The sequence below is a fragment of the Phoxinus phoxinus genome (assembly GCF_949152265.1).
Source record: "Phoxinus phoxinus genome assembly, chromosome: 15".
NCBI lineage: Eukaryota > Metazoa > Chordata > Actinopteri > Cypriniformes > Leuciscidae > Phoxinus > Phoxinus phoxinus.
Window position 1 is genome coordinate 28,477,428 of NC_136890.1, and position 27,119 is coordinate 28,504,546.

The 27,119-nt window shown below is 37.0% G+C and overlaps 1 protein-coding gene across 1 annotated transcript; it reads left to right on the forward strand.

Annotated features, from left to right (window-relative positions):
• On the forward strand, positions 1 to 27,119 carry phf19 (PHD finger protein 19). Its single transcript, XM_079638636.1, has 15 exons — positions 1 to 198; positions 2,124 to 2,329; positions 3,090 to 3,171; positions 3,379 to 3,474; positions 6,250 to 6,344; positions 6,457 to 6,605; positions 11,141 to 11,236; positions 12,120 to 12,188; positions 12,777 to 12,897; positions 15,101 to 15,168; positions 15,295 to 15,444; positions 15,870 to 15,939; positions 18,755 to 18,840; positions 21,601 to 21,696; positions 26,444 to 27,119. The coding sequence occupies exons 2-15, from the start codon at positions 2,150 to 2,152 to the stop codon at positions 26,775 to 26,777; spliced, it is 1,692 nt and encodes a 563-aa protein (XP_079494762.1). The 5' UTR covers positions 1 to 198; positions 2,124 to 2,149; the 3' UTR covers positions 26,778 to 27,119.

Consider the following 27,119-nt stretch of genomic DNA (forward strand, 5'->3'; position numbering starts at 1 on the left):
ACATAAGCAAAACGTAAAAGCTTCGCGGGAAAAGGTGAAAAAATGGCGACCTGCACTGACTGCATTTGTGCGCCGCTTGTGCTGTAAAAACACCAGAAACTCCCCTAAACATCGCGAATGGGACATCGGGCTGCCAGAGGAGGAATATCTGCACTTTTGGGCGCGATTTACCCGCGGGACTGGAGAGAAATCAAAGCGGTAATCTCAGCGCGAGATGTGTTTGAATGTGACCCGATTCCAAACCTGCAGCATTAGTGCGTAACAGTCACAGCTGTAGTGATCCGACGAACTTATTCATGCATATGAACGAGTAATACTGTGTTTTGTGCATGTTGTGTTTGATTACAGCCAGCATGACAACTTGTCTGAGTCCCTGAGAGAAGTTTTCCAGCATGCACTGATGGGGAGGGAGTCAGTGCAAAGATTCGTAGTTTGCTATGATTTGTATACGCAACTGATCTAATAGACTTTTTAGAAGTCGGCATGGCTGTAAAGTGACTTTTTTTTAAGCAGGCGTGCATGCTTTTAAAGTTGATACAATAGTTTTTATCACGCATGTTTTAACGTTATTCTTCCAGTTATAGCACGGTTTCAGATTGCGTGATTCTTGGCCGGCTGGTTTCGATTGATTTGAATTTTAGAAGTAGAAGAAAAGTAGCCGAGATCAGTAAGTCTGAAGTTCACATCCTGACGATGAGTCAACCAGCTCAGTTTCTCTGCTGCCTTTTTAACTCATCAGGGTGAGACTGAGTCAGGCAATATTCCCCATGTGCACAGTTGTGGTTGGACCGGACGAATCTTCTATTTGCAGTTCTACACAATTCCTGCAGGGTTGTCAAACCATCGTGTACACTTAGTACATACTTAACTTACCTGCGGTACTGTTGGCTACATGCTTGCGCAGTTTGAGTGATGCCTAACCAGGGGGTTTTGAAAATGCTTAACTTTGTTGTTGAACTTGCAAAAAATGTAAAGCTATAAACGTCTTCAAATGTATTAATTTAAAATAAAATAATTAATATTTAAAACATTTTTTTTAAATACAATTAAGTATATGTAATATATAATTTACTTAATATAATTAATTTTAAATAACAAAAAATGTTATATATTGGTTTTATATATTAATTCATCCATTTTGTCAACTTCTGTATGTTGTATCAATTTTGTTAACTCCCTTAATTGTCAAGTGAGTTTGTAGCATCAAAACCCAGAAGTGAATTTGTATTTCCAAGCTAACCTTTTTTTTAATTTTTTTTATGGCATTTATAAGTAAAATAAGGTATTTGCTTGGCATTTAATTTTTTTTTTTTACATTTTGAAAGACTTTTTGTTAATAAGTTACTATATAAGGACTGCATGTAAACTCATCCTTGTGGTTGTAGTCTGTAAATTGTTGGCAAATGACGTTTTAAAAAATGCACGTCCTGTAGTCATTGGATGCAGAAGTCTTCACAAGACTTCAGTAAATGAATAATTGTAAATTATTATGAAATTCATATGAACATTTTAGCTGATATTATAATTTATATTAATATAAATATTATAATATCAGCTAAAATGTCACATTTCTGGTAGGTAATTATTAAAGAGGCTGTGTAAAACTAATAAATCTAGTACATGATCCTATTTTTAAAACCACAGCAGTAAGTGGAGAAATCTAGATGACTTTCCTTTTTAAAAGCTTATGCGAGATGTGCCGTGCATTTAGACCAATAGTGCTCTGCGTTTATGCTTATTGATTAATTGTACATATAAATCCTTAAACCCCCTTTTTCCATCTGTAAATAAATACTTTTGGGGTGAATATAGACTGGCACAGAAATAGACCTCTTTGACAAGAGCCTTTTCTGGGTGTTTTTTCAGGGCAAACCCCCTTATTATGTCAGTGTTTGTCTTGGTTTCTTCGGGAGTTTTTATAGAGATAACAAGTAACCACTGTTCACTAAGGTTTCCATATTTAAATAATTTTTACATAGAAAAATACTCTTAAAATAGATTATGTTTAATATGCAATATGATGCAATTCCACTTTTGGCATCTCTGGGAAACATCACATGTGATAAACCTGATGTAATCTGTGTGTGTGTGTTTTTTCTTTGCATTTGACCACTGACCCACAGGAAGTGTAGGTGTTTCTACAGTCAGCATGTTGGAATCGGCCTGTCGGGACGGATATCTGACTGTCGGGTCGGAACCTCTAGAACCCAAGCACCTGCTTCCCAAGAAAGAGAAGCCCTGCAGTGACCAGGAGACCAACTTGACCGTGGGCCAGTACGTTCTGTGCGGCTGGTCTGACGGCCTTTACTACCTGGGCAAAATCCAGAGAGTGAGTCGCTGATGCTCTGGGGCTTTATATAAACCTGAACTGAATGCACAGAACATCTGTTTTATTGCTCACACTGTATATCCTCCTGGGACACAGCAATAAAAAGTGTTGGAATTGTTGTTTTAGTACTTGGAGCATTAAAAACATCTGATTATTTTTTCTCTAAATATCAATTTAAACAGATAAATCAGACTTTGCACATAGTCTCTAAACTTTTTTTTATTTTTTATTTTTTTACCAACATTTATGTACCGGTATAAAATATTTGCTTCATTCATAATTTATGTAAATGTATAGAAAAATGACGTTTGGTACATGTTTTGAGTGGCTTTCAATGGAAAAATAGGATAAGAGCATTTTTGTGCCAAATGAAAAAAAAAGTCATATTTAATTGGAATATTGTATATTTTTTTTATCCTGTTCAAGGTGAAATTCTCAAAGTCTTGATGTACCTTACAAAGGACATGTGTAAAAGAAATGAAAAAGAACTGTGCTTTGAAAGCCCAGGATGTCAACTTTAAGATACACCATATATATATAAAAATGTGCCATGTGAAATTCCCAAAAATCAATGTTCCTTACTAAGGACAAAAATGAATTGCTGGGTCCCTGGAGGAAACATGCAAGAGATGTTCATAACCTGATAGCACATGCTCTTAATCATGAATAATTCATTTGGCGAAGACGTATTTATGTTTTTTTTTACAGTCTTATGTTCGCATTTCACAACACAAACGTTCCTCGTTCCATTTCCCTATAGGTGAGCACCTCAAAACAGACTTGCTTTGTGACGTTTGAAGACAACTCCAAGTTCTGGGTGCTTTGGAAAGACATACAGCATGGTAAGAGAGGTCTGGGTGTTAATGCACTGTACAAACCCGGGGTTTTTAAATCGTTGGCTTTCTAAAGAAGCAACAATAATCATCAGCAAGCTAGAAAGCAGATATATTGTTTGATATGTCATTGTGTCCTGTGAGATGTCCGTGACGCTATGGTATTAGCGCTTTGTGACGAAGTAACAAGCTTTCTTCTCTCGCTCTCTCACACAGCTGGTGTCCCTGGGGAAGAACCAAAATGCTCAGTGTGTTCTGACATGTCTCTACTTCCTGGTAATGAAATCCTTATCTGCGGGAAGTGTGGAATAGGTGAGTGAGGCAGACCTAGCTCTTCACGTAGCACACAAAACCTGGATATATCACAGGAAAAAAAAGCGGTTTTTGCTTTAAAAAAGTAAAGATTCATTTTGAAGAACTGTTGACTCAAAAACTAATTTATTAGTAGGGCTGGCCTTCACTAAAGATTTTTCTATTCGACTATTAGACGTTCATTTAAGCCATTTGAATGAATGAATGAATGAATGCGGCATTTGTCGACTAATCGCACATTTATATTCATTTAATTACTTAAATATATACTGTGGGTGGAATAAAGGCTATTCTGCACTCAAGCGCACACATCCAGCTCGCAAAGCACCGGCAAAAGTATTGATTATGAATTTGTGCAAAAATAGCAAGGAGACGTTTTAATTGTCTATTAATAAACTAGTGTAATTAATTGATATAAAAAACAAATATTCTCAGTTTATGTAATCTGTATGAAAAGAGAGAGAGATGTCAGACGTTCTCATTATAGCTCATCAAGTGTTAATGTGACCGTGACCACGCCCACAGAGAGCGCGCGCTACTCAAACGCAAGTGATCTGAGGCAATACATGCAACTCCCACATCAGCTGGATAAAACACACCGAGTTTAATCAGACTCATGTACTTTACGTGGTCTTGCTACGCTGTGAGGAATAATACTATCATAATAAAAATCCTGGGAATACCTCACTGCTGTTAACATTTCATATTCAAATTAACATTCATATGCTAATACATCATAAAAACGATATGTTACAGACGACATGAATGTGTAGACAAGATTTTGTTGATTCGTTTTGGATAGATTATAAAGGTTTTACTGTAAAAAAGACTGTCACATCAAATAAGCTTTTTCGCTTTTTATATTTTCGCCAATTTCTGCTCATATGTTAAATATAGTATGTGATGTTTTGTCAAAAATAAAGTAGGTATATTGAATTATCAACTAAGATGTTATTATAGTGTTTGTTCCAACATTCAAACTAATGAATCCTTAACTTTGAAATACGTATGATAAAATGTATACTTTTTACAAAGAAAGTTTACACTTGAAATATTGTTGTTGATTTACATGTGTGAACTTTTTAATAAAATAGCAAAAAATATGTTTACAACGTAGATGTAAGCAACATCTTAATAGGTCAATATAAGCCTTTCTCATTAAATTATTTATTATTGTTTTTTATTAGTGACACATTTGGGGAGAGGATATATTCCAAAACTTTCTAAAAATACTGTATGAGAACTGCATAGTTACTAGAAATGTTTACCTTGGATTTTATACAATTTGCATGCATACAAAATAAGTCCTCACATTCTTTCTTGTGGCTGAGTGACACCTGAATGAAAGGCTCATCATGCAGCTCATTATGCGGGTCATTATGCAGCTCATTATGCAGCTCATTATGCAGCTCATTATGCGGGTCATTGTCTTCTCAGGTGTGAATCACGCCCCTGCGCATATTGCCTTTCCAAACAAAAAGTGTTTTACAAAATTTAAATCAATGTATTGTTTTATGTGAATGATTAGGGTAATTTTCAGATCATTTTGAAGAAAAAACTTTGGGCGACAACATCCATTACTCAAAAGTCTTGTGGACACATATTTGTTATGTTTTGTGGCCTTATTTCAGACACTTTAATTAAAAAAATTTTCAATAACCATGCATAAACATTATTCTATCAAAAATACAAACATGTACATACATGATGCTCACATATGGTAGCCCTGTTTGTGCTAAATAGTGTAATTACACCTTTCCCATTAATATGTTTATAAGCAACTGAAAAAAGCACAAATGTCAGGGCATGTCAGAGCGTCTCAAGGACCCTAAAAACACCTTAGACCCCAGAGGGTTAACACTAGAGCGAGCAGCCATGTAAAGTTGCTACTACTTGCATGTTTCAAATGATAATGACCCATATTTGAGGTCGTTCGATGATAGGCGAACGTTTGGATTTCCTGCCTGACGTACTGTAATTACCACAAGGACCCGTCTTTTTGGGTGACAAACTGATGGTTTGTCCCTCACAGACTGCTTGACTTCGCCACTTCCCTGCGACTAACTGAATAATAAGCCTCTTCTTGTTGATTAACGTTTAGTCGACTAATAGGGGGCAGCCCTAGTTATTAGTGGCATTTGAAAAAGAAAAGCATCAGTGTTATTACTCATCGTATTTGAGTTTTTGAGATCATTCATATATTATTTACACCTAAAAGTTGACCTTTAGCAGATATACAAATTTAAATCTAATATCAAAATCAAATCAAATATTGCAGTTTGGCGATCTTAATGTTCCATGTCTATGCTAGTTATGGCTCTTGTTACTCCTTCATGATCATGCAGCACTCACATTGTCTTTTGAAAATGTAGAAAATCTAGTTCTATAATTGTTGCTATGACTTCTCGCATGATGTAATTGCTGGGGAACTCTTCTGCCTGTGGATAAAAGTGATTAGCATGTACTTGTGATAATGTATTTTAAAAGAATGGAGTGGAAAATGTGGTGCAATTTGCATTATAAATGCCATAGGATCTGCAAAGTAAATAGAGAACTATTCTGGGTGTCTTTGATGACTAAGAGGGTTTGGTAAGACTGCACTACATTAATGACTCGCTGGGGACGCAGAAGTGGCTCTCTGAAGTCTCAAGGATTAGTGTCGACTTCAGCTCTGCTGTTCATATTTACACATCTGATTGGGTATGAGTAGACTTCTTCTTTTTCCGCGCTAATATTTGTCCTCCATCCTTCCACATGCTTGCCTTGCATCTTCAGGCTATCACCAGCTTTGCCACTTGCCCCCAGTGGAGAGCTCAGCTGACCTGCCCCCATGGTTCTGCAGGAAGTGCATTTTTGCCTTAGCTGTGAGAGTAAGTGTTTCATATCCATGTGTATACACTATATTCCCTTTCCGTTTCCATATAAATTAATGGGGATCATGGAAAGTGTGTTGCTGACATGTGTGTTTCATGTGTGTGGCAGAAAGGGGGAGCTCTGAAAAAAGGGCCAATCGCCAAAGCGCTGCAGGCCATGAAGCAGGTGCTGACCTATAATCCAGAGGAGCTGGAGTGGGACTCTTTGCATCGTACGAACCATCAGCAGTGCTACTGTTACTGCGGAGGACCCGGAGAGTGAGTCTGCCTCGTCTCTTCTCGCTCCGGTCGTTTTGCTGTCTTCCTTTCCCTGCTAGAGGTCTAGGATTATGAAAACACTGAATGTCAGATATTTTTGCCTGGTTTCACAGACAAGGCTTAAGCCTAGTTCCAGACTAAAATGCATGTTTGCGCTGTTTTAATTGAAAGCAACTTGTACTAAAATCTTGTACTATATGTCAGTGCCATTGTTTTGAACTTTGACTTGTTGTCAAGATGCACATCAGTAATGTTGTTTTTCTAAAGAAAATATATTTAGAAAAGCTACTCAATTGCCCTAATTGAACTAAGGCTTAATCCTGTCTTAATCTAAGTCCTGTTTGACAATAATGACAATAACCTCCAGAGCAGTGTTCATGCCTGCAAATTACCCGTCCCCCTTAGTTACTGTCGCTGTGTCGGCAAGCTACGCCGCTCTCACGCCACACCATGTTCTCACGCAGTGAAAAACACATCGTGGAGCAGAGAGGACACTGACACAGGACAGACCAGGGCAGGGTTTCCCAAAAGCATCGTAAGCTTAAGTTGATCGTAGAACAATTGCCACCAAAGGTCTCTACGATCAACTTAGGCTTACGATGCTTTTGGGAAACCCAGCCCAGGTTACTTTTCAGTTACTTTTGATATTAACCCTCTGGGGACTAAGCCCTTTTTGGTCCGTTTTCTCTATTTTTACATTTGGGCTTATAAACCATATGTAATGGAGATGGAACACCATGTGTTTGGTATCTATGGATTCAGAAGACCCTAAGCTAACATAAGCATGCATGTAATGTGTTTATAAAGGAAGTATGTGTGAAAAATGTACAATAATCGAGAGAATTTCAAAACCGAAAATTAGATTTTTGTCATTTATTACTGAAAATCACACCTCACACAACAATAGTGAACAGTTTTTGAACCAAAAAAATATTTGTCAAACCCTTTGCTTGACAGCCATTTGTAATTGTTCAATCAAATGTGTTAAGAACAATGAAATAAGGAACTTTTTTTACAAACAGTCCCAGGCGTGAAAAAGCGGTCTGCTCAGAACTAAATGAGACCTGCTTGCTCTGAAGAACATGACACACTCACAACCTGGCAGATTTACTTTCCACTAACTGTTCCAGAGCTTGTTCTGCCGTAAATCTTACTGCTAGCCATCATAACAGTGCTAAAACAATACAATAATAATGCTATTTAAGTTATTCTGTCTCTCTCTTATATAGATCTCTGTGCGCTCTGTAATACTCCGCTCCGTTCGCTATCTGTCTCATTCTCCGTCCACATGACGCTGTTTGTTTGTACATGTTGAAGGCTACAGAGTCCTCTGATTGGCTAGAATACGTCATGGTAACCTTCCTCTGATTGGGTAAAAAAAAAAATCCTCCCAGCGGCAATTTTTCCATTGGTGGAATTTGCCTAACAACATCGATTTCATTGGCCTTTTTATGCAGTGGTATTGCGCAACAGCGAAGTGTGTGTATAATACAAACGGGATACCACTGTTTTCAGCGGAATCTGAGGAAGACGGCAAAAAAGGCCGCACCTCTCTATCATTAATAGTTTTGAAGATAATTGCACATTTGTAAAAGTATGCCATTTTGGGCGGTACCGCCCAATTCGTCTCCAGAGGGTTAACCGTATTAAACAAAGTCTCACTTTTCAAATTTGGTCATTTTTAAAAAGAAATTAAAACAACAAATACCGTTTTGTGGCTCTTTAATGTGTCGTGACAGATCGCTGTAGAGCCTCAGTTAAAGCTGCTCGTGAACCGATCATCTCTTTCTTCTAGTTTATTTATAGCATCAAATAAACATGAATGAACATAAGAAGGGATGTTGTTTTAACCGCAGAAAGGTGTCAGTACACTCCGTTTTTCAAGTTCAAATCCTCCCGTGTTAATCTACTAACTCTCCTGACTGCTTTGTCGGACAAAATGGCGGATGGCGAAGTATGACTCACCTGTCAATCAAGCTCCCTGCGAAGGGTCAATTCTACGTTTTGAATCAAAAATGTTGTTTGTGCGAATTGTATAGATCCGAAGAGTTTTTTTTTTTTTTTTTTTTGCAAACACCGTCGTAAACCTCAAAAGAATCGAAAATTGGCTAATTTCCCATAGACTGGAGTGAGACCATAGACGTCTCTTGTTGCTGTGATGTTTTGTGGCGTGACAGATCGCTGTAGCACTTCAGTTCAAGCGAGGCGGCAACACGGAGCACATGTGAACCAATCACCTCTTCCGCTTTACTAGTTAAAACACAAAATAAACATGAATGAACATCTGAAGGTTTGGGTTTTGAAGTTGTCCTATCTATTTTGTAAAATAGAAGACAATAGCCTTTTTTTCTGTTTTCTCTAGTCAGGTAGCACCAATGTAAAAAGAAAAATCTAGCTTTTATACTGCAGTTTTATTGAAAGCCCATGTTGCCTTGGCTGCTAACTGAAATAAAATAAGTCAGGGGCGGCTTGAGTTCAATTTCAAATGCAAATGGGAAGTTTGTGCAGTATGTTTGTTTTTGTGTAAGAATGCCTCAACCTTTTAATATTGCAATTCAAAAATTGTGTTTGGGTGGTTATTAATAATAATAGTAATACTAATAATATTTTTCATTTATATAGCGCCTTTCCAACACCCAAGGTCGCTTTACAAAGATAGGTTAAGGAATAGAACAAAATAAACATCAATACCAAGGGCAGAAATGAATATACAGAGGTCTCTTTAGGTTAGTTAAGGTTAGGTTAAAGATACAAACATAGAGGGATTCAAACAAATAACATCTCCATAACAAGGTAGAATTTACAGACTGCGAGCTGAAAGGTAATATTCAGAGAAAAATGTGTTTTTAAGAGATTTTTGAAGGAGAGAAGGGTGGATGCTCGACGGATGTCTTGAGGAAGAACATTCCACAATGCTGGGAGTCACAATGCTAAAAGACCTGATGGCTCCCATCATTACCAGACTATTGAAACTGACTGAATATTGGCACAGCCCCACCTAGGATATTTTTCACCAGCCGCCACTGAAAAAAGTTAAGCTAAAACTGAAAATGCAGTTAATGCAGCAAATGTTTCATTAATTGGACTGCACATTTCAGTGAAATGCAGGAAAAAGTGAGGAAAGCGTGACAAATGCACTCACACGCTTTTGCCTCGTGTGCTCGGTTGCTGTCTGCTCACTCAGCGCTGATCAAAATGCGTTAGGGTTAGGGTTAGCAAAACAAAAATGCATGTGTTATGCAACAAACAGCAGAACAGGGACTGTCACGGGGTTTCTGAAAAATACAGACCCTACTTGCTTTGTAGCAGTGGTCATCTGATTATTATATCACTGTCTGCCACACTGTTCAGGATCAGCTCTATACTGTATGTGCGCTGTGACGCTGAATCAAATAAACATAAATACATCTAATGCTTTACTTAATAATGACCAGCACAGTGTTGTTACTGTTAACTAATTAAACTGGAACAATGAAAAATAATTTTCTTTAATTTAAATAAAACTTAAATAAAATAAATAGAAATATTAGATGAAAAACTTTACCTTGACAAAACAAAAATTTGAAATGTTGCCTTGACAACTAACTAAAATAAAATACGTTTGAGCTGAAGTACTAAAATTGCTAAAACTAAACCTGAACTTAAAAAAATTAAGGATAAATAGAAATATAATAATAAAAATAACAAATAAACTAATGAATAGAGATATACCGGTTAACTAATAAAAACGACAAAAGCACATAGAAAAATTACTAAAATTTAATTGAAAACTGAAAATAATTAAGCGAATAGTAAAATTAATGAATACCTCGGTTCCTCAAGGGGCAATTTTTAAATTCATGCACTTTGAGAGTTTGAAATTAAGAGCTCCACCCCATATTCAGTGTGCAACTTGAACAAAGTCTCTGCATTTTTATATAGTGTCTCAGTCTACATTACACTACATATACTAATATGATTCATCCCATATTACTTTTATCCCAGTAATTCTGTGATAAATTTAATTTTTGCAACACAGAAATAATGATATTGTGTGGTTGAAAAGACAGTGTGTGAAGCTGTTTCATACATGCACATGGCAACTGCTTTCTCTGGGTCAGCGGCAGCTCAAACACAGATTTGAATGTGTTTGTGTGATTCTGTCAAATGTTTAATAGACAGGTGAATTGTTGTCATTTAGGAATGAGATCACCTGGGTGTTTTAATCGAGATCGCAATCTCTTACTGATGAATTGTGCAGCTCTATTACTCGTGCTGGGTCTATAAGTGGTATTGGTGCGTCCCTACACACGTATTGTAGTTCACACTCCAGCTTCAGGAAACATCCAGTTAATGCTGTGCTACTGGTTTTTCTATTGCTGCTGTTCTATAGACACACCGTTTGAATGGAAAAGAGATCTGAGCATCACTCCATCACACCACCCCCTTAGTTTTGCTTGTTCTTTTTTTCTTCTTGAAATGTAATTGGTCTTTGTGCTTTGTGTCTGATAAGAAACAATCGACATTTCATTTCTTATTCTCGATTTTCCCATCAGGTGGTACCTGAAAATGCTGCAATGTTTTCGCTGCGAGCAGTGGTTTCATGAGGCGTGTACGCAGTGCCTTCAGGAGTCCATGATGTTTGGAGATAGGTATGCACAGAGCTACATTTATCACAGACTTTACCACAACAAAAGAACTTGCATCTTTGCATCAATACTCTGCCATCCTTCAGTATTGATTTCTCATATTTTCACTCAAATCAATGAATTTTCCTGAAAAACAATTGGCTTTAGATCATTAAAGCAATGCTTTCAGTGATTGTATCGTGGCCGAAGGGTATTTAATCACTGTAATGCACAACCTCGTGTGGCATATGGGTTTTATAAAACAGCAACAACATTAATATGATGAATGAATAAATAAATAATCAATAAATCTTTTTTTTAAATAATCAAAGTAAACAATTCTTAAAGCAAAACTCTCTCATGTAAATCTGAGTTTTTGTTGAACCAGCTGCACTCATGGCGAGCAACACATTTTTCTGATTGCATGGTTTAATTAAATTAAATAATAAATCTCATTGGTCGGAAATCCACCTCCACATAGCTGTAAACCTCTGATTAGCTGTGATTGTGTCATGCAGCTGTTTCACGTTTAGTGTGTGTACAGACAAATTGCTCGTTGCTGAAAATTGCTCTTCGGTGGCTTCGAACGGCGAATCGGTCCAATCAGATTTTAGGGTCGGCGTTTCCCCGTTTTATAATGAAATGTAAGCCGTTGCTCTTCAGAAAGACCAATGAATGCAATAACCAAAGTGAAATTCTATTTGCAACATCTCAACAGTGATGATTAGTGAATATTGCGACAAACTTTAATGCATCGCCGCACACAGGCAAGATTACATGCATTAGGGCATTTTTTAAAGATCATAATGACACTGTCAAGCACAATTTTTCCGTGGCCGCTGCAGCGTTTGTACCTCTCCAAGGTGTGTAATTTAAATGACTCCATTTTCTGTCTTTTCTCTCCCAGGTTTTACTTGTTCATTTGTTCGGTGTGCAATAAAGGAGTGGAATACATCAAGCGGCTGGCTCTCAGATGGTAAATGGGCAGCTCTTCTTTCCCCCCTCACGAGTGATTGTTCCCAGATCTGTGTCAGAATTATACAGTCAAAGTGTCGGATTTGATTGATACAGGCCGGAGCTCTCGATCCGGAGCTTTTTCTCTGGTGCGCCCGGCTATTTCAGAAAGTAAAGTGGGTTCAATGGGGTTTTTTTCAGCATAGAGTTTGTCTAGACATTGATTCTTGCTTTTTGTCCCAAATGAGAAATAGCCATTTGAACCAAAGATTTGGTGCTGAGAGGATTTCTTATGATAGCAGGGGATTACTCTTGAAATACAGTGAGCTGGATGTGCTGGATATTTAGGTATGAAGTCAGTCTCGGTTTGGATTTAAGCCTTATCCTTCTTAAAAAGTCTGGTGAGTTAAAATGGACCTTGCCTTGTGAACAGAACGGCACTCTATTTAACATTTACCATGTGACATTTCATGCAGATTTTGGCGGTGTCATTTGATCTAAGAGCATTTCTGCTTTAGGTCTAAAACATCTTCAGCTTATTCTCACACTTTAGAGCTCTAAGTGGCATTATGCAGGAATTTTTTTTTTTAAACATGTATTTCATTTGCAGGGTGGATGTGGTCCATCTTGCCCTGTACAACCTAGGAGTCCAAAGTAAGAAGAAATACTTTGAACTGGAAGAGATCCTTACCTTCATCTGCAACAACTGGGATCATTTCCAGATGGGCAAGGTTATATATTCAAGCTTTTTCTATCCATGATCATTTTAGGAAAATAATTTAAAGGTAAAGTCTGTAACTTTTAGGTAGTGATTTGTCTGATGATTGCGGCCATTTCTAGGAATTGAAAAGGAGTTATTTTGAAATAGGTCGTGAAAATATGCCAGGTGGTTTTTTTTTGTTTTTTTTGCCAGGGCCCTCCAACCTTATTTGATTTGAGAGCTACTTTTTAAAAATGAAAGTATCTGAGGGCTACTCATGTTATACAATACTTAAATCTCGTAAATAATGTACAATAACTCTCAAATAACAACAATCCAAACTGTTATTTATACACCTGAAAGAGTTTATGTACACATGTCACGTGGGGCTGAAACTAATGATTTTTTTATTTTATTTTATTATTCAAGTAATCTAACGATTTGATTATCGGGTCTCTGTTTAAAAAATGTCCTCACTTTGTAATAACGGCTTATTTTCAGCATGCCCGGGAGCCGCCATTATTGGGGAACATAAACATGTTTCATCTACCTGTTAAGTATTTGGTCCCATTTTCATATCGGTCTGAACAAATGGCAGACAAAGAAAAAGTTATGAGTGTACATTTTCAGATGAATGTAAATCCACTCTCTGGCAGTAGGTGGCGCTTATGAAACAGCAGAAATAGGTGTTTGCACTGTAACCTCTGTAAAACAGGTCAGCGCTGTGCTTATAAACATTACTTTATTAGGCTCACACGGAGGGAAGATAAAAAGCGAATGCCATCGAAACTTTCGGAAGACAGTCAGATCCCTCTTATACATTCATAGAATTCATTCATTCTTAAATTGTTTCATATCATTTCTCTCAGCACTCCGTCATGTTTTCACACAAACGAAACCTACGCTGCATGCTGCGCCTGCGTGAGACTTAAAGGATTACTTCACTTCAGAATGGAAATTTCCTGATAATTTTCTCACCCCCACGTCATCTGAGATGTTCATGTCTTTCTTTCTTCCGTTGAAAAGAAATTAAGGTTTTTGAGGAAAACATTGCAGGATTTTTCTCCATATAGTGGACGTCAATGGGACGTTTCAATGCAGCTTCAAAAGCTCTACACGATCCCAGCCGAGGAATACGGGTCTTATCTAGCGAAACTTGTCATTTTCTTAAAAAAATAAAAATTATATATATATATATATATATTTTTTTTTTAACCACAAATAGCATGTCTTGCACTAGCTCTGCGATGAGCCACGCATTACGTAATCACGTTGAAAGGTCACGCGTGTTCTGGCCCTTTCAACGTGATTACGTAATGCGTGGCGCATCGAAGAGCTAGTGCAAGACATGCTATTTGTGGTTAAAAAGTATATAAATGTTTATTTTTTTTTAGAAAATGACCGATCGTTTCGCTAGAGCCTTTGAAACTGCAATTTGGACCTTCAAACCGCTGTACCCCATTGACGTCCACTATATGTAGGAAAATCCTGGAATGTTTTCCTCAAAAACCTTAATTTCTTTTTTCGACTGAAGAAATAAATACATGAACATCTTGGATGACGTGCGGGTGAGTAAATTATCAGGAAATTTTAATTTTGAAGTGAACTAATCCTTTAATGCTGACTTAAACAGTAATGCCTTACTGTTGCTAGCGCCCCAAATTACGCACAAACCGCCTGTATTTGTAAATAAGAATCCACTCTCCCATTCCTTTTGAAAAGATAATGTTTTTTTCCTTTTCTTTGCTTGAATTATGTCTTTACTCATTCTGATGCAAACTGAGCATGATGAAGTGCTTGATCAAAACTTGGAAGTCCCGATAGGGTTTTTTTTCTATTGTTGGTGGTTATTTTTATTTTTATATTATAACTACATCTGCATGTTCATAAAATAAATAACCTCACTTACTTAATTTGCATAAAATGTATGAATGGATGTATGAAATGGATGAAAAGTATGTCTCGGCAAGCTTCCTCCAATCAGGCGGACTGGTAGCTCGCGGGCGTTGTGTTGGAGACCCCTGTTGTACCCGCTTGTCATGTGTAATCTGAGAAAACAGCATTGCTAAATTGCTCACACTTCTGAGTGGAAGACTTAACTATAGCAAAGCCAATGGGCTTCATTTGTCTTCATTGAAACATGACAGCTCAAGGCAACAGCAAAGGAAATGTCTTATAATAAAAGCCCATATCACACCGTCAGTTTCTCTCAAAGACTTTCTTTCCTATTTCAGCTCTCCAATACCCCTCTGTCTGAACGAGGCCAGTTTATTCTGGATGCCCTCAACAACTATAAAAGCAAGTAAGAAAAATGTTTCTTTTGTTTTTATACGTGTGTGTGTTTTTATACATATATTTGTAATATATTTAATATACTGTATAAAAAAACACTTTTCAGTGTATATTTATTCTGATCCTTTTTTTTAAGGTTTCTCTGTGGGAAGGAGATCAAGAAGAGGAAATGTATTTTCCGACTAAGGACAAGGGTCCCTCCTAACCCCCCATCTAAGTTGTTCCCAGAGAAGGCCCAGAACAGTGAGGGCCACAGGGGCCACAAAAAAGGGGCCAGCAGAAGCAGGTTAGTTATATCATTTTCCTTATTAACGAGACCTCTTGTTGACGTCACATGGAAACATTCAAATTCACCATGAGACTGATCCCAATTAAATATTTTAATTGGTTCACATTGCTATTTGTTTATTATTTATCCAGTCGGCTGATCATAACTGAGGTCTTTATTTCTTTTTACGTTTCAAAAGGGAATTTAGATTTTCGCAGTGCTTTGATAATGTAATGAATGCACTGAAAGACACTTGGCTTCTCCCCTATAATTTTACATTTGACAGCCACGTCTCCTTTTTAGGATTCAATAGTTTTGGCTCTCAAATCTGTAATGACATGTTTAGTGGGTGGAGATGATGCATTGATTGACAATTTATTTAGTTCAGCTGTTATTATGCTCAATTATGTCGACTGAATGTTTCTCTTCTTCCTCTGTTGCAGTAACTCAGTTCCTGCAGAGAAGCGGAGAAAGAAGAGGTCCAAGTGGCTGCTGGAGGATGCTATTCCTAATGTAAGCTTTTCACCCGGGTGACATTTCACTGCGTCACCAGCCGTATAACATGACCTTTCTTGTCTGGTTTAAATCTGTGTTCTGTTGTTCCAGTTACTAGGTCTGTATAATAAAAAAAAAAGGTTCTGGGCCAGTTGCATAAACATTGTAAACAACTAGCAGTTAGCCAAGGGTTACTATATTTCCGATTAAAAATAGGCCAGTCTATGTTTTTATTTAAATTATTTAAAAAAGGTTATGACCTTAAAGAACAACAATTATGACTTACTTTTAAAGGTGCTGTATGGAGTTTTCAGCGGCATCTAGCTGTGATGTTTCAGATTGCAACCAATACGTTTACAAGCTCGTGCGCGTGCTTTCTTTTGTTTTTTATTATTATGTGGAGTTTGTGTTGGCGTCTGTGTTGTGCTAGTCGTTTCCTAGTATTAGCAGACTCCATGTCATAAAGTTGCAGTGTCGTCGCTGTTGAGTGCAAAGTCAGTAGACGAGACGAGACGCTCGGTAGCGCGCACGCAGGTCTCAGTCACGTCACTGGATTTCGCGGCAAATCCGACCCGGAGACTTCACATAGAAATAGGAATACTTGCTTTCAGAGGTAATAGCAAAACCCGCCAAGTGGATCATTTTATTGTGAGATTACAACTCCTTCACACACAGGCAATAAAAAATGTATTCATTTTAGTAGAAAAACTCCATACAGCACCTTTAAGACTAGTCTAAGCAGTTTAGCAATGATTTCTAAAGGAACATGTGACACTAAAGACTGGAGTAATGATGCTGAAAATCATTATATTAGTTATTATAACTAATTATAATAGAAAACCGTTATTTTATATTGCACTAATATTTTTGATCAAATAACTGCGGCCTAGGTGAGCATAAGACACTTATAAAAAAACAAAAAAATAAAAAAAACTTTTGAACATTAGCAAATAAGAAATCCACAAAATTTTGAAATTAAACAATTTCAATTTTGCTAAAAAATATTTGAGAACAGGAATTGTTTGATATCCATTCACAAGATTATCAGACACCGTTAACTGGCCAATTGGGCGTCATTAGCACAGGATGATTACCCTGGAAATCCAGAGTTCTCGCGAGAGCACAAGTTGAATTTGCTCAGCGAGTTACTCTGGTGTCGAGTAATGATGCTCATTAAATATGCCCTTGTATCTGTGTATCTGAGCTGCACCAATCACATCGGGTTATCTGATATAGGTGGGCCAGAGGCATTGCAAGATGGCTATGGATGAACACCAGTTGTTTGAAACGGCTTTGGGCGCTACAATGAAAGATTTAGACTGACCTTTTCCTCTAAAAGAGGAACAGAAGACGGCGCTCAAATCGTTCCTTCTGGATACGTCACCCTGTGTATTGTTGTGATTGGTCGTAGTGTTAGCCAATTGCGTGCAGTGAGATTTTCAAATGCATGCTTGGTGCCGCCGCTCGAGCTGGCCGATTTTCATTAGTCGACGCCAGACCCTTAATCTTTCAGATTTAGGTCTGGATTTCCAGGCTAGAGGATGATATAATCTTAAAATAGATGCATAATTCAGGGTTTCACAAACTTAGTGTAACCAAACCCCTTCACCTAAGGTTCTGTTTATCGTTATTTTATTTTGATGTTTTGTTTTTTTTGCAATGTTTTATTTATTGTGATTTTACAATTTTATGATTTAATCATCATGCTTTTCATCAACTCACAAACACCCTGAAGTTCCCTCATGAACCTCAGGTTGGGCAACCCTGGCCTAGCTGATTTATATTGATCTATCACTAAAACACACACACACACACACACACACACACACACACACACACACACACACTAAATAATTCAGTTTGTGCAGTCCTCTTGAAATCTGATTCATGAAGAGGTGAAGTGTTGGACTTCTGAGACTGTTTGACCTGTCAGTCCAAATCTGAGTTTATCTTACTGAGATTTTGTGCTCTAGCACTTCTTGAAGTCTTGAAGTTTCCTGAATTCCTCGATAGTTTAATTTCACGCAGCCAAGCTCATTGCTACTTGTTTCTTTTTCTTTTTCTTTTTTCCCCCAGCCATTTTCTACAAGGTTTCTTATGTACTGACTATTAAATTTAAATATGACCCATGCGAAGTTTACTCTTGGTTGTCTTCTCCTGCCTCTTCATCTCTCTAGCATCTTCCCTGCGCCCCGTGGTGATCTTCTTTTTATTCCTTGACGCCTGCTGCCATGCAGACCTTGCATTTCTCCCCCTCTTCTCCTGTGTTGTTTTGTCTCTTTCTCGCCTTTGCTTTGCCTCCCTCATATTTTTTCTCTCACTGTTGGTGAAGCTACTTTGAAAGGCAAGTTACAAGCTACTCATGATTTCATGTTGCTGAACTCCAGTCAAGCTAGCCTTTAGTGCAAGACTTCAGCTGCACAACAATCTACTAACAAAAAGTATTCACGCTACTGACAAAATCTAGTTGGGTTACGTCGCTACTTTAAGTTTTTCCTCCCCAACCCTTTTCTACCCTCTCATTCTGTCTTTCTAAATTTTCTAAAAAGGATTACATTCATCCTCTGAAGCATTTAACTGACAAATCCTTCTGAGAGGTCTCCAGTCCCCAGACATGCTTTACTTGAACTACACATCTTGACACTCCAGGCAGCACGGCTAATAATGCCAAGAGCAACTTCAAAGACGGCATTAGAGTGACTGTAACAACCATGACGGCTCTGATCGTCATAATCAAAGCTGTGATTATCGTCATTGTCCAAATGACAATGAGTCGATGCGGTGAAATGAATTTAACGTTGCATTTCATACTTTGTCTGTGACCTCATCGCAGAATGACCTCACCTCTGCCTGGAGCACCAATCATCACATGGCCAACATCTTCGACTTCACGCTGGACGAGCTGCAGAGTTTAAAGAGGTGAATTCAACTTTTTGTTTGTTGGCCTTTTTTTTTTTTGCTCAAATCATTCACACAAGTCCAAAGCTTCTATTTTATTTTATTTATTTTTTATTTTATTTCATTTTAATGAAGCAAAGTGAATTCTATGGAAGCTTGTTTCCGCCACAGAGTGAAAAAAAAAAGATAAATGCGACTTTTAATCTCACAATTCTGACTTTTTTTTCTGACAATTGCGAGTTTACATCTTGCAATTCTGACTTTTTATCTCAGAATTGCGTGATATAAAGTCGCAATTGCAGGTTATAAAGTCAGAATTGTGAGATATAAACTCGCAATTGCGAGAAATATACTTTCTCGCTTTTTCAATTAAAAAAATAATTGCGACTTTTTATCTCACAATTGCAAGTTTACATCTCGCAATTCTGACTTTATTTCTCACAATTGCAAGTTTACATCTCGCAATTCTGACTTTATTTCTCACAATTGCGTGATATAAACTTACAATTGCGAGAAATATACTTTCTCGCTTTTTCAATTAAAAAAATAATTGCGACTTGCGACTTTATTTCACGCAATTCTGACTATATCTCGCAATTCTAAGAAATAAAGTCAGAATTGCGAGATGAAAACTCACAATTGTGAGATAAAAAGTTGCAATTATTTTTTTTATTGAAAAAGCGAGAAATTGTTTTATTCTGTGGCGGAAAGAAGCTTCCATAGAATTGGGATTGGTCACTATGAAATAAATATAGAATTAAATGGTATATTATAATGTAGCATATCGTCACCTTCCTAAAATAATTGCCTAAGTCCTTTTCATTTTCAAATGACTTAGGCAATTATTTTAGGAAGGTGACGATATTAATATAAAATTCAACTGATATGTGGTCACTCACAGACTTTGAATGTTTATCATCCAATTATATAATATATAAAAAGTATACAATGTTTTATAATATTAAAGATTTTAAAGAATATAATAAATATTTTATACAATTGTATTTTAGCTTTATTGTTTTGGGCTCATGTGACGTAATGTCAAGCTTTGTCATATTTTTTTTTATTTTTTATGATTTCTTTTTTTTTTTTCAGAAAAAATTAAATAAAGAGAAGATATAATCAAAAAAGATGAACTATTTAATTCACACATTTTTTTTCATTGTCCACAAATAGGCTTTACCTCATGAACATATAGTGTAAAACTTTTGTTCTAATTTTCAGCAAAAATAACTATACGTTAGTTATTTTTGCTGGGGGGAAAAATAATTTACACCATATATATTAATATCTTTATATAAAATATTGGTCACACCACCCTTCCTTAATGTGAATAAAATCATCCCAGTAAAATAGTTTATTAATCCATGTTTTTCAAGTGTTTTGCATTTTAAATTTGGTGTGGAAAAGCCATAATATTGTATAATCGATTTATGTCGTGGTACTAGTTCATTATTCACCCTTGTCCTCTTAGTGACTTAATAATCCATTAGGACTCAGAGGCACGTCGTAACAATTAAGCACACAACACAGATATCTGCATGCTTCGGGTTAGATGGCTCATTTGATACGACTGCCCTTTCATTTTTTTGATAAAGCTGCCTCACCTGTGCTAAAACCGCCAGAAATTAATTGTCACCTTTCCGTCAATGTACATAATGAGGTCTCAATCAAATTCAGTCTCACGGCAACAGACGGCACGCTTAACCTTTCTCATTACCTTTGATTTGAATGCTTAAGCATCTATTTATTGGCTTTCGAACAATCACGCTCATTTGCATCCATTTTCCTTTGAAATATCAGAAAGGTCTTTCACTGTTTCCCCAATCACAACCCCACCCCACAGAAAATATATTTTTTTATCAACACGGTTGGTGAAGCGATTTAATTATACTTTTCTGTAAAGGTTATCATCTCTCAAACAGGCCTGAATAATGAGAGAATTGGAAACACTATTGGGGCAGACAAAGCTTTGAGAGGCGAAAGCGGCTGTCTGGGAGGGATTGTTGAAGAGTATAAAAGAGAAATCTGGAGTTGGTTTCGGCCATAATAAAAAGGGCACGTTGGGTTTCATCACAAAGCCGTGAACTGTAGTTAATGACTGCCATCCTTTGAATGGTAGTCCTGATAAACTCTGGTGTAGTCACAATCCCAGCGCTGTATAATGTGTTGAATAGCAAGCAGCCGGTCGGATCAACTGTATACTTTAGTATTCTTCAGTAGCGTTTTTGCTTTGGCCTCTTGTGTATGACAGATTAAAGTTATTGAGAAAGATAAGATTAGGAGCATGAAGTCAAATTGAAATATTTTCTCCAATTTTTATTGTTTTATGTGACTATTTGTGATTTATTTTATTCATTTTGATATAATATAATAATAGTATTTATTATTTTGAATTGGCTTTTTTTTCAGTTTTAATTTTTTGTTTGTTTGTCTTTTTTATTAGTTTTTAAAATAGTTTTATTCAGCTTTAATTTATTAAACTTCATTTATTTTAATTAGTTGCCCAGACAACATTTCATCTAACATTTATACATTTTATTTTATTTCAGTTTTATTTTAATTAGCAAAAAATGTGTTTTAATTGACAATAACAACACTGGTTTCAATCAATTCCTCGTAAGTAAAATCAAGGCCTACCTATTTGCTCTGAAATGTCACATTATGGAAGTAAAATGGGGTGCTAACTGTGTGTTAACTTTCATGTTGACTCTGTAAGTATGTGATGGTTTTGGCTTTCTGTCTGTATCTCTTTATGGATTTGTCCATCTTCATTCTTAGCACCAGTTCAGGACAAACCTTGAGTTTGGACCAGGACTCCACCGACGCAGCCAGCACTTCTGGTTCAGCCACCACCAGCGTCTCCTATGACTTCAGGTACTTAGTTTCTCCGCTTCTTCAGATCTGCAAATAACAATGTTCTGTGTTTTTTAAATAAAGATAATCTTTGAATTGTTTTCTATATTTGCCAACTCTCTGTGGCTAGATAATAATAAATGTGTTCTGTTGGAGGGTAAGAGCAGACACAATATAGTATTTAGTACATCATTTATGCAGAATCTTTGACAGTGACAGTGACCTTAACTCGCCCAAGATTTGCACCCTCACAGTGTTGCAGAAAAATTAAGAATCGTGAATTTTTTGGGAATAAGATTGCGACTTTTTGAAGTGAAATGGAATCTAATCCTTGGTGCAAAAAAACGCCCACCCCATGTTGTATTAAAAAAAAACATTTTATGTATGTAGTAAACAAAACACTCTTGTGAATGTTTATTTAAATACACACTCTTACAGTATGTTAGGTTTAAGTTTGAATGTTAAAAAAACACATTATTTTTCACATATTTTTACTCTGTTGTAGCACCTCTCTTCCCAGTCTGTCAGGAACGCTCTGTTTAGTTCCTGTCGCTATGAAGCCCCTCGTTCCGAAAAGCACAATGTGCTCTGATTGGGTCGGCTGTACCAGTGTATTGTGATTGGTCAACTGCTTTGAGCTTGTTTCGTAAATGTCACGGCCCGTAACATAACCGTGAGTTTCAACACACTACTAACACAACTAAATGAGGCCTCCCTTTTTTTTGTGCATGACTTGGATGGGAATTTGTAAAATGAGGAATATTTTGCCATGTTCCCGAAAGAAAACTCAAGACTACAACAGAGGCGTTTCAGGGAGTTCAGAAACAGTCTCCACTTACATAGTGAATAGCTCCCTTTGGAGTGACTTTGTAACTTTGCAGACCTATTTCATGCTCAAACAGCAACATTACACACTAGAGAAAGTTGAAAATGTACAAAAGCATAATAGGTCCTCTTTAAAAAGGAACTGAATGCATTAACATATTAGCTAAAAAAATTAAACTCTTGCTCACAACGCAGCTGATATGAACTTGTTTAGCCATCGGGCTGTAGATTTAGCAGCTGGTGTGATGTAATCCTTCACAGGCTGTTGCGAATCACCCGTACTCTCTTACATCCTTGATTCAAATAAGTGAAGTTAAAGCCATGCATGTGACGTGAGGTCAACCTAATGCATCCTTTCAGTGGACCATTCCCCGAACCTGCTGGTACCCTGTTGCCATGGAAACCACGGATGCTAACCCTGTACTTCAACTTAAGTGGTATTGCGGTTCCATTCAATGCGAGCTTGAGGTGTTCTGGGAGCTAATTTGTCATGACTTTTGAAGTGGTGACATCATTGATATCACCTAAACCACTGGGCCAGCAGGGTGCCTTCTAAACGCTTTACTTTTTTAATATACATGAGCTCGAGCAATTGTCAATTTGACTCGGGCGCTGGAATGACCGTGGTGGGTTTGCTGGAATTCCAGGCCTGTATCCTCTACACCTTTCATCTTGCTCTTTCACAAGTGTCCTCTTCACGGCTACTGCAGCGTAATCAATATTGCTGTAGCGGGACAATTTGGCAGCGCGGCTGTCACTGTAGATTCTCACCTCCTCTGCTGGGGTTGCAGTCCGCTGCCCACAAGTTAAAGAGGAATAACAGGCGTCCATCAACACCTGATGTTGTGTGTAAACCGCTTCTGACAGCTCGCTGAGAAATATGGTCAGATTATGGGTTATTTATGGTTACCGCCACTTGTTTGCTCCTGTTTATTTTAAAGATGGAGTCAGTGGAGGCTGAAAATGGGAGTGAGACCATGTCTGAACCGAGATCGCCATTAGTCAGTTAGGAATTTTGATGTCGGTCTGTCAGCTTTTGAGGTCTCGTGTCTGGCTTTCCTTTAGCGCTGAAGGTCAGAGATATTTTCCAGGTATTTTCAACCTCCCCTGTGGCATGTCAGTGATTTACCACAGATTCATTGGTGTTATGCAGTTTTACCCAGACTCATCCATCAGTGTGTCTTAATTTAAAAGTAAACTTAAAATGAAAGTTTAAGGTTTAAGAGACAGGGTTCACTTTGTCATGAAAAACTTGGAGATAGCAGGGAATTTTTTATATTTTTAAAATGGAAAAGTCTTGAAAATTTATATATACAGTAAAAATAGTTGGTTATTAGCATGCATATTACTAGGATATTGGCTGTTTATTAGTACTTATAAATCACATATTAATGCCTTATTCTGCATGACCATATTCAACATCCCTTAATCCTGCCTCATACCTAAACTTAAAGGGATAGTTCACTTTAAAATGAAAATTCTGTCATCATATACTAACCCTCAAGTTGTTTCAAACCTGTATGAATTTCTTTCTTCTGCTGAACACAAAGGAAGATATTTTGAAAAATGTCAGTAACCAAACAGTTACTAGGTCCCATTGACTTCCATAGTATTATTTTTTTCCTACTATGGAAGTCAATGGGACCTGGTAACTGTTTTGTTACTGACATTTTTCAAAATATCTTCCTTTGTGTTCAGTAAAAGAAAGAAATTCATACAGGTTTGAAACAACTTGAGGGTTAGTATATGATGACAGAATTTTCATTTTAAAGTGAACTATCCCTTTAACCTTACTAACTATTAATAAGCAGTAATTACTAGGAGTTTATTTAATATTAATAAGCAGTAGTTAGGAGTTTATTGAGGCAAAAATCATAGTTAACAGTTAACTATCATCACTAGTCATTATTTTTCTAATAATTATTTAGAATCTTAAAAAGATCAAAATTTCAGTGCTATTTTTTATTAATGACACAAGGGGAAAAATAATGACTATTGATGATTAATGTGTAATGATGACTAAATGATGATTTTTATATATGGATTAACCATTCCTTATTAAATCTTCGGTTCCTCCTCTTATCTTTTTACCTCTTGCCCGTTCCCTTTCGTCTTCCTCACAAAGTTTTATTGTCATTGTGGAGCGTTATTGACGCTGTCGAGCAGAGCTTTTTTTTCTTCTTTTTCTCTCCGTTGAGTCACCACTTCTTCTGAAGCTCTTCAAATTCCTGGTAGAGATGCCTCATGTCCTGGAGGCCAGATACTTGTACAGTTAGTAATCCCTTATACTTGTCCTGTGTTTTTATTTATTTTTTGTCACCCACTGCGCTAGGCCTGGAGAAATCGCAACCAAAGAAAGCAAAGGCCTGTGCGCAGAACACGACTTGGATGGATGGGCTGGTTGGAGACTGCCAAACGTCCCCACTCACTCTTTGAAATCTTTCCCATAGTTTGTCTTATTTATTTTAGGATATGAATGCTCATTAGTATTCTTGCAGTGTTCCTTAGGGTGTTTGGAAAGAGGCGGAGAGAGAGGGTGGAGGAAAATAAACACGACTTGGATTTTCTCGACTGGAAAAGTTGTGAGGGTCGACAGATCCCTGTCCCCTACTGTGCATCCTAGTTGTGGGCTAGATCAAACACTTCACAAACACATATCTGCTTTCCGTGCTTGGCTTTCATGTACTAATACTGTTTAGCTCTACATCCCATTTTAGCAGCTGTAATGATTCTGAAATGGAGGTTCTCAGCATTGGATTTTGATATCTTGCTGTGATTTCCCATGTTACACATGCCCTTGGGCAGAAATGTGTGGTCATTACGGAGCTTATGCAGATTGGAAACTCCCCAGAAGATTCATTCCCCAGAATGAAAAAAAATAAAACCTAAAAGTCCAGTTCTGCTGAATGACCTTTAAAATGCCATAACGCCCACAGAGGCAAGTGAAAGGGGACGGCGAGGTAAAATTCAGTGTTAAACAGGGACATCTTGTGGTGGACAGTTTCAGTGCATCCATGCAACTGCACCATTTTTACATGAAAGTTTCTTCTTTTTTTTTTTTTGATGGATAATACATAGAAAAATATTTAAATAATAGAGCACTTTTTACCTGAAATAAAATAAAATAGTACAAAATACAAATTTTTATATTTGCAGTTTATAGAATGTATACTGAGCAGTTTGCTAATTTGTTTGTGTGCTTAGAATATCTGGACTTTTGTCAATATGTTATGTATGCAGTACTTTATCCCACAATGCAATGCTCTGTCATCTTTAGCTTCCATTTTTAATGTCATAAATGATCCAGAACAGAAGTATTTATAGTGATTTTATTTATTTATTTTCAATACCATTCAAAAGTTTGGGGTCAAAATGTTTTAGAAAGAAGTCTCGTACCAAGGCTGCATTTATTTGATCTAAAATAATATTGTGAAATATTATTACAGTTTAAATAATACTGCATATTTTAAAATATAATTTATTCCTGCGATGCAAAGCTGAATTTTCTGCATAATTACTCCAGTCTTCAGTGTCACATGATCCTTCAGGAATCTTTTTAATATGATTTGGTGCTTAAGAAACATTTCTTGTTATTGTTCTGTTGAAAAGTGATGCATTTCCCCCCCACTATGTTTTGATGAATTTAACGTTTTGATTCCTATCGATATTGAGTCCTATCCAAATAAAAAATATAAATTTCTTTAATAAAAAAAGAAAATATTTACTCACCCCAAATTTTTTGAACAGTAGTGTATTTATTTATTTTTCCTCACTCTTTAAAAAAAAGAAAAATGATAGCAGGAAGTATGCAGTCGGTAGAAAGCAAGTACTCCGTTCTTGATTTTTATACATTTGGATTTGGTTACACGAGCAGAAAAGATGTAAAATATTATGAACAAACAATTTTTTTCGGTGACTGGCAAGTTCTTATGTTCCTTTACAGGAAAAATGTGGGCAGTCGGAAGAGGAAGTTGCCCTCCTCTAATTACACTGTGCTGGCCACAAAAAGAGAGATGGTGGAACGTGAGCTCAGCCCCATCAGCATGCCTGGAGAAGAGAGTAACGTCATGATGGAGAACAGCATCGACAGCCACACCTTCGAGAGCATCAGCGAGGACGATTCCTCGCTGTCTCACCTCAAGTCTTCCATCACCAGCTATTTCGGGGCGGCCGGCAGGCTCACCTGCGGGGAGAAGTATCAGGTTCTGGCTCGCAGGATCACACCTGAAGGAAAGGTGCAGTATTTAGTGGAGTGGGAAGGAACTACACCTTACTGAACATCACAGAACAGCAGAAGGATAACTCCCCATAGGTTTTCCCTACATCGCTTTTCTGAAAGCCAGCTCTAGTTTTGTTGTTGTTGTTTCCCACAAACCACATATAGTGTTTTTTTTTCTTCTGATATTCTGGTCTTATATCAAGTCTTTGTTTTTCTTGAAGTCATTTACAGTGTCCTTTTAGGGCACTTTAAACATCACAAACATGAATCAGTCTGGTAACGCATACTAGCCTCACACAGTAGCAGATAAAGGACAGTATTATGTAACATGAAGTCATTCCAGTTTAGTTTTTCAAATTCAAACCGTTTAAGAGCATTCGCCCCTGTGAGTTTCGAGTTT

Coding starts and splice junctions, on each gene's coding strand:
- phf19 (XM_079638636.1), top strand. CDS start 2,150: ATGTTGGAATCGGCCTGTCGGGACGGATATCTGACTGTCGGGTCGGAA. Junction 6,606..11,140: donor TACTGCGGAGGACCCGGAGA/GTGAGTCTGCCT, acceptor TTTTCCCATCAG/GTGGTACCTGAAAATGCTGC. Junction 12,898..15,100: donor ATCATTTCCAGATGGGCAAG/GTTATATATTCA, acceptor TTCCTATTTCAG/CTCTCCAATACCCCTCTGTC.